An 8,191-nucleotide genomic window follows, 5' to 3' on the forward strand; every position below is an offset into this window, starting at 1 on the left:
GGGCACGAGGACACAGCTGACACCCACAGACCCCACTCAGACAGAAGCCGAGCTCTGGGCTGGCACCCCCTCACCACGGCCCCTTCTCACTCACCTTGCCCTCCTGAGCTGCTGCCAGGGGCACCTCTGGCCAAAGGCAGACCCTGCGTCCCCTCCAGTCCCCCAGATCAGGAAGCCCACAGCCGTGAGCCTTTCCCGTGGGGCCCCGGCCCGGCCACTTCCTGTTGCCCTGCAGGCACTGCTCCCTAATATGGGCCTGGAGGGCTGGCCCGACCTCCCAGGCATGCACCCTGGCAGGACACCAGCTCGTATCTGTGCCCTCTGCCCTCAGGGTCCAGAGGGGCCCATGCTGGCCCTGGGGCAGGGATGTTGGGAATTGAGTTTGGGGAAAGGCCAGGCCAGGGGTTTCTGATGGGAAGGCACCGGGAAGGAGGCAGCTCGATGGGCCCTGGGATGCTGAGGTCTTCCCAGGGGGCTTCCCACAACAGCTGTCACCACCAGGCAGAGGCCTCTGGACCTGGGGAAGAGGCACGGCAACAGGGAGTGTGCCCACTGACCACTGGGGTGGCTGGGGCCTGGAGCCCCACGTACAGTGGAAAGGTGTGAGGTCCAGACTGGGGCCAGGCCCCAGAGCAAGATTCCCGGGGCCCCCACTGCCTGGCCTCACAGCCCCAGGTTAGGGCCAAAGCAGGCACTCAGGGTGAGGTGGCTGATCCACCCCAGCTGGAACCACAGCACTGTGGCTAACACCATCCACCACCTTCAAGGACAGAGGCCTGCTCAAGGTCAGACCACTGCATGCCAAGGCTGACCCTGCCGTGAAGCCTGGAGCAGAAGGCTGCCCCAAAGAACTCACCCCACCTGGACCCACACTTGGCCAAGAAGGGTCTTCCTTCTCTAGCTGAAACCACATTCCCTGAGCCACCTGGCCTTTCCTGGGGGTTGGGGAGGGGAATCCTTGCCCAGTCTGCCTGCCATCCCCTTGGCCCTGGCATCCCTCCAGATGAGCCTGCAGCCCGACAGTGGGTATGCAGGGACAGAGGCCAGCTCTGACCTGGGGGTGGGGGGTCTGCCCCTAGTGGTGCCGGGGGGAGATGGAGGTGTTCAGGGGGACTGACCCCACCAGACCCAGACCCTGAGGACACAGAGCTCGCATCTCACATGGATCAGGTGGTCAAGCTGGGCAGGTGAACTTGAAGATGGGTCACCAGGAAAGGCGACACCTGGTGGAGTAGGGAGACGGGCAGAGGGGCAGCCAGAATACAAAGACGAGAGAAATCGCAAGAGCACGCCCAGGGCCACACTGTGCCTGACAGAGGTGACACAGGGGAGGTCCAGGCTGCACTCACCTCAGGGTTCATTAGCTCTGCTTCCCAAGGACAGCACAGGGACAGCCAGTTCTCGGGCACATGCTCCTCCCCTCAGCTGTACCCCCAGTACCCCCACAGGGGCCAGGCCAGTGCCATCCTACGGAGGGGCCACCCTGACCCTTGACATGTGGCTGGAAACTCCCTCGCCTAGCCTGGTCCCCCACCAGAAACAACCCTCAGAGACCATCTGCCCCACCCCTCACTTTCCATACAGGAGGCTGAGTCCTACAGTAGAGCGGTGGCAGCCCCTGGCCTGACCCCGGCTGTCCCCTTTTGGGTCCCCTTGTGCACCCCTCTGACCTCAGAACAGCCCAACCGTGCAGGACCCAGAGGTCAGGGCTCTGCCCGGCTGGGGTTGGTCACACAGGCAGGTGCAGGTTGTGGGTCACCTGGAGTCCAGGTCCTGGCATGAGGTGAGGGGCAGATGCGTGCGCCTGTCCTCTGGGAGCTGGCGGATCAGGGAGAGAGGCAACTCCTGCCAGGACTGTCACCCCTCTTCCAGGGAACTGTCACCCCTCTTCCGGGCCCCTCCAGAGTGCTCTGCCCTCCAGGCCTGTAGCCTGGATGGGCAAGATCCCTGTGACATCCCAGGACACTGCGCAGAAAAGGAGGGCCGACCTCGGCCATCTCCCAGGCCCCTGGAAGCCCTTGCGGGTTGCCCTGCTCCTCACGGATGCCCAAATGGACCGCCGCAGGGAAAGGGAAGTCAGGGGATAAAAGTCAGCGGCTGGAGGCCAGAGCCCCTGACTTTCCCTCACTGAGAGCACGCCCACACCCCAGTCAGGGCTCTTCCTGGGAAGAGAGGCCCTTGGAAACCCACTTCTATGTGGTGGTCCCCTTGCCCCGTGCCCCCAGGGCACAGCCCTGCCATCCCCACGCGGGGGGGACCCCAGATGGCCCTCCCAGGCTCTGCTGAAGGGGGTGGGGAGGCCCGCGGGCGCAGCACTGCTCCAGCGAGCGGGGCCACACCTGCCCTCACCCCAGAGACGCTCAGTCCCGCATGCAAATATGGCCGCGCTCCGGCCACCTTCGCGTTAAGGACACAGACAGACGGACGCCACCGGGGCACCTGCTGGTCACTGATGTAAGTGCCCGCCGCCTCGCCCCGGACGGTCCTGAGGGGCGCCCGTTCCCCAGGGTGGTCAGGGAGGGCGCTCGAGGGTCCTGGCCCTGGAAGTGGGGATCTTGGAGATGAGGGGTCCTGGGAGTGGGAGGGCTCTGGGGGTGGCGCCAGCCCGGACCGGGGACCCTCCGCGCGGGGAAGGGCGCAGCCGACTGTACCTGGGGGCGCATCGGCCGTCATCGAACACGAAGGTCCGGTTGGTGTGGCCCCCGCCGCGCGCCCCCGCCCGCGCCCCCCTATGGACACCCCCTGGGCTGCGCGCGCTGTCCGGGAGCGGCATGCCGGCCGGCGGCGGCTCGGACCCAGAGCCGAGGGAGAAGTGAGTCGGGAGCGAAAGGCGACTTCTTCGCTCGCTTGGCCCCGAAAGAGAACACTTTTCTGTCTCGGATTAAGGGGTGGGGGAGAGCGAGTTCCGGGGTCGGGGTTGCGGCGCCTGGCTGGGCGCGCCCCCTGCCGGTATGCCCGGGAATTGCGGCGGCGTCGGGCCGGGCTGAGCCCGGTTGCGGCAGAGTCCGTCCTGAGCCTTTGTGTCTGTCCATAGAGCTTGGCGAAACAGTTATCAGACCAGCCCCCCCTCCCTCCGCATCCTCTGTACTTGCTCCCCACTTCCACCTGTCCTACATGGTTCTGGAAACCATCTGCCCCTCTCCTTAGGTAAGACCAATTCCTTCCCCCAAAGACCTACCTGCCCACCTCTGGGCCCCTGGACACCAGGCCCACGTGCCAGCCGCGGGCCGGCCAGGGCTCCTGGTGGGCTCCAGCTTGGCATGCTGCCCAGCTGTGTCCTGGAAGTTACCATTTCATCCCGAGGATGCCCCCTTCCTGCCCCCTCCCTCCACTGGCTGGGAACTCCTTGAGGGCAGGGCTCACGCCTCCAAATGGCCAGCGCCCAGCTCGAGGCTGTCACCAGCGGCACCCATGGGCGGGGAGGGGAGACCACACCCAAGTGGGAGCTGGGCTGACCCCCAGGAAGTGGGGTAAGAGGACCACCCCGGCTGGGCCACCTGCCCAGGGCAGCGCTGGGGGCTTGGAGTGGGGCACCCGGGCGCCATTCTCCCGCAACTTCTCCATGGGAAGAACTTGACTTCCCGCGGGTCTCTCCGGCCAGGGGTGGAGGGCTGTGTGCACCGCCGCGCGAGGGCAGCCGGCCAGGTGCGGGCTGACTGGGAAGCACGTGGGGGCGGGCAGCGCGCACGTGAGTGGGTGGGGCTGGCAGGCTGCGCAGGCGTGCGGCGTGCACGCATCCGGGTCCCAGGCTTAGTCGCAGCCTCTGCAGCTGTGTGCCCATGTCGTCGCAAGGCCCCCAGCCCAATGCTGGGGTTCCCCAAGTCCCCGTCTCCAGGGGTTGCAGGTGAGGAATTTGGGGGTGGGGGCACCAGAGGAGGTGAGGTGGAAGGCCTCTGCCCAGGGGTTTTCCCGGTTTCTCGCCCCGCCCCCTCATGCGCTTCCGCCCAATTCAAATGGATTGAGTCCACGTCACCCACCCAGCGTGGCTCACCCGGGCAGAGCTCCCCCCGTGACCCCAGACCGGGTGGGAAAGGCAGGAAGGGAGGAGGAGGGAGGAGGGGCCCAGACCATGTTCCTGGGCCACCCAGGCCCTGCCCTGCACCCGTCCCCAGCCGCCCCCACAAGACACCTGTGACCATATCTGGGCTCCGGCGGTTCTTGGGGTTCACGGAGCCTGGTGCTTGCTGTTGACTCTTCTCAGCAGCGGCTCGTCCCCGACTGGCGCCCAGTTCCACTGCAAGGACCCCGCTGGGGGCTCGGGCCCAGTCAAGACCCCAGCGGTGGCGGAGGGTCCTGCCTCCTGCCTCCCTCGGAACGTGCTCAGCGAGAGGGAGCGCAGGTGGGCGCCGGTGGGACGACGGGTGGACAGGTTTTTAAAAGAGTGGGCTGGGAATGGGTGGCAGAGGAGGTCAGATTTGTGGGTGCAACCAACCTTCAGGCAACTTGGATGGGCTTGTGGCATCTGTTCACTAAGGGGACAATTGGCCTGTCCCCAAGGCAGACAAAAAAAACCATGGGAGTCAGGAGCCACCGCTGCAGCCCTTTCTTTGACCTGAAGCCCTGGGCATCTTGAGGGTGTGCATTTGGGTCCTCTAGACCCGGGACTCTGCTGGCACCCACGCCCTCCCCACACCCCCAGGCAGTCATGGTCCAGGCCCTGGCTGGCTGTGGCAAGGGGCTGTGCCTGGACCCAGGCCTCTGCAGGACTCAGGCTGCTCGGAGAGCCAGCCATGGCCTTGGCCTGTGGCCCTTCTACCAGAGTAGCCCCCGGAGCTGCCCCGAGGGGGTTCTGGGGGCTGCATCCTTTCTCCTGGCCAAGGCCGGGCAGGCTCACGGGCATTTGTCACTTGTCTGGAAGCAGGAAGCGGATCTCGGTGAGCTGCGAGCGCCTGCGGGCCCTTCTGCCGCAGTTCGAGGGCCGGCGGGAGGACATGGCCTCAGTCCTGGAGATGTCGGTGCAGTTCCTGCGGTTCGCCGGCCCCGCAGTGCCCGGTGGGGAGCAGCAGGCTGTGAGTGCGTGCTGCCTGTGTCCTGCCTGGCACCTCTGTGTGGGCGCAGGCTCTGCAGCCGCAGCGCCTCCTGCAGCAGTGGCAGTGGCACTGTGGCCTCCACCTCCAGCTCTCAAGTCCCCCACCCATGGTGCCAGCATGGGGTCAAAGTCCCGTTGCCACGAAACCCAGGGTGGGCTCCGCCTTCACCCTCCTGGCCCCCAGTCCTGAGGACCGGGCTTTGCTCAGGGTGGACCCCCAGGGCCCCGGGCAGGGCAGCCGACCACGCCCCACAGCTCACTTCCTGTGGGCTCCCTGGAGACCAGCCCCATTGCTGTGTGTGTTCCAATTTCAGGTTGTCCTCCCAGGTCTCCCCTCCCAGGAGGGGTGGTGGCGCAAGTGGCAGGAGGACGTTCTGCAGCTGGCCCTGGCACGTCAGAGCCCCGCAGACACACCAGGCCCCAGGACGGGGGCACCCGTGACCATGTCCGTGTCCCCTGCGGGCGGGGTGCGTGGGAGCTGCAGCTATAAGCCCCTTAGGGTCCCTTTTGTCTCTGCCCTACCCAGACAGCAGGACCCCCCTGCGAGCTGTGTGACCACAGGTGTGGACCGGGGCAAGGCCCCCACGGTGGGGGCCGAGGTTCGGAGCAGGCCAGCGGCCCTCCCAGGTAAGAGTGACTGGGTATGAGCACGGTCCCCAGGCCCCCCCGGGAAGTGTGGGGCTCTAGAGAGACTTGCTCCACCCTCCTCGCCACTGTGGCCGCTGCTGTGTCTAGCTCCCTGAGAGCAGCCCTCACGCTGAGGTGGCTCTCTCTGCCTGTTCCTTGGTGGCACTGAGGCCAAGGGGTGAGTCACGAACCTGAGGCTGTCCCCTCCCCTACATGGGGGCCTTTGCTCCCTGATGCTGTCCCCAGCCAAGCCCACAGAGCATTTCTCATGCTGGACCCCCGCCCAGCTGTTTGTCACTCTCTGGACTGGGGCTGCTACTGATGGCATTTAAGCCTCCTTCGTGTGTTTGCCTGTGCCGTTGTCCCCGAGAGCCACAGGAGGCGAGACCACCGTCCCACTCCCCTGTGTGCCCACCAAAGAGGGGCTGGGTCTTGCCTGGATGGGGCTGTTGACAGACTGGGGCCACCAGGGACCTTGAGGACCTACTCACAGGGTGTGCGGGTGCTGAGGTCACTCAGCAGGGAGCCGGTCTGAGGGCGGTGCCCCAGGTCAGGGGTTACGGTGTGTGGAGAGGGGTGGCAGTCAGCAGCATGAGGGTCTCCAGGTCTAAGCCCCTGGGTTGACCGGAGGTCAAGGGGGCACCACCTCTAGGAAGCCTCCCTGGCTCCAGATGTCAGACGCCTCACTGCTGGGTGGTCACCTTCTCCTGGTCACTGTCTGCCTCTGCACTCTGTGCATCCTGTCCCATGTCCTATCAGGGCTCAGCGGGCAGGGGCTGCGGTCTTCTAGGGAGGGCCACTGCCGGGGAAGGAAGGCTGACCCTAACCTCACTTCTCTAGTAGGGCCGTCTGGCCTGGCGCCATGGACCCCAGGCCTGAATCCCTCCAAGGTCCTGAGGGCACCCCCGGCCTGGCCTCCCTGCTCTCGGCAGCCAGCCTCCCCGCTGATGAGCGAAGCGGCTGAGAGCTGCCTGGGCCAGGCTGGGCCCCTGACTGAGGGCACTGACCAGGCTGTGCCGCCAGGCGCCAGGTGGGTCCCCAGTGGGCATGTGCACCTGTGGCACTGTCCAGCCCTGCCCTCCCAGGAGGTTCTGCCCCCCACTCCCTCACCATGCCTGTGTACCGCCCAGGCCCAGACCACCAGACTCTGCTCTTCCTAATGAGTGTTTTTAAAAACACTTTCGTCTTTCTAACCGTCCTGTGCTGACTGATAGTAAAGGAGCTGGGGCTTGGTGCTCACCAGCTGGGGCCCGGGGAGGGAGCTGGGGGAGGCTGGGCGGGAACCCACGGCTCTGTGCTCTCCAGGTGCTCCCGCGGGAGTGGGGAGCCATCAGTCTCCCTGAACCTGAAGTCTCCTCTTAGGGCCACACCTCTTTCTTGAGGACCCAGGCCAAGGTTTGCCTGGGGTCATCCAGCGCAGGGGTCTCTTTGCCCGTCCAGGTATGTGCCAGGGTGTGACGTGGAGGATGGGCTGTCCTTCCCGCTGACCTCCAGTCCTGACTGGTGGCTGGGTGAGTGGGGGACGCTGGGCCAGGCTCCCTTCTCCCCTCATTGGGGCAGGTGTTGGGGCTTCCTCTATACTGACGTGGGGCTGGGGTTTCAGGAAGATGTGGCCAGGCCCGCCTTGCCATGTGACACCCAGGTCCCAGTGTCTGTCTCCGAGCTCCCATTTCTCCTTGCTGGTGTCGTCACCGCGAGCGTGAGTGTGAGCATGAGTGTGGCGTGAGGGCTGTTCCTCAGTGCCTCTGTCTGGGCTGCGTCCCCACGAGGGCACCTGGGCGTGTGCTGAGCTGAGTGTCTGTAGGATTCAGTGTTGGGAAATGCCCCCAGTGCTGGTCCAACAGGTCCTCCTGGGTCCTGAGCAGGGCCGGCAAGTGTGGCCCCACCCCGCTCCTGGCACCTCGGGCCCCATCTCACTGATGAGCAAAGGGCTTCTGGTTCGGGGTGGCGGATGGGCAGGGATGGGTATCTTCTGCACACTGACCCACCTTCCGGCCCCCAGGGACCTGCCAGCTCTGCTCACGTGTCCTGTCTACTTCCAGGGTCCCTAGAGGGCAGAGACAGCAGTGCCCCTGCTCAGGCCCCAGCCAGGAGCAGCGCGCTAGACAGGAGTGAGCCGGGCTTCCTGGCAGACCCCGAGCCCGGCTCCCAGGAGCTCCCGGATGGCGCCCTGGAGACATGGGGCTGGGATGTGGGCTGCGCCAGCCTGGCCCTTCGGGACGAGGGGGATGGCATCTTCCCTGACTTCCTGGCCTACTAGGCAGCCAGGGACGGCCTTGGGAGAGGCGTGTGCACGCGGGGGCATTGTACTCTGGGCTCAGGCTGCATCTGCGCTCTGGTGCAGCAGGTTGAACATTAAAGGGAAGAACAGCGATCCTGGAGGAAGCAAACTTGGCTGCTGTAATTAACGCGATTCACTGTGCGGGCGGCTTCACTTCCGCTCGGGGCGCAGGGTTTTTGTTCCCCCACCGATTTGGCCTCCTGGCGCCCAGAATAACCCGGCCCTTGAGCTCGGGGTGGGGAGCCCACAGACTG

General features: G+C 65.7%; 1 protein-coding gene across 1 annotated transcript; it reads left to right on the forward strand.

Moving 5' to 3' along the window:
- Window positions 1–3,779: 3,779 nt before the first annotated feature.
- Window positions 3,780–7,916, forward strand: SOHLH1 (spermatogenesis and oogenesis specific basic helix-loop-helix 1). The gene is made up of 8 exons (XM_045197021.2): window positions 3,780–3,844; window positions 4,205–4,339; window positions 4,862–5,009; window positions 5,344–5,474; window positions 5,556–5,656; window positions 6,497–6,686; window positions 7,097–7,167; window positions 7,699–7,916. The coding sequence occupies exons 1-8, from the start codon at window positions 3,780–3,782 to the stop codon at window positions 7,914–7,916; spliced, it is 1,059 nt and encodes a 352-aa protein (XP_045052956.1).
- The last annotated feature ends 275 nt before the right edge of the window (window positions 7,917–8,191 follow it).

The sequence above is a fragment of the Desmodus rotundus genome, chromosome 1, assembly GCF_022682495.2.
Source record: "Desmodus rotundus isolate HL8 chromosome 1, HLdesRot8A.1, whole genome shotgun sequence".
Taxonomy (NCBI): Eukaryota; Metazoa; Chordata; class Mammalia; order Chiroptera; family Phyllostomidae; genus Desmodus; species Desmodus rotundus.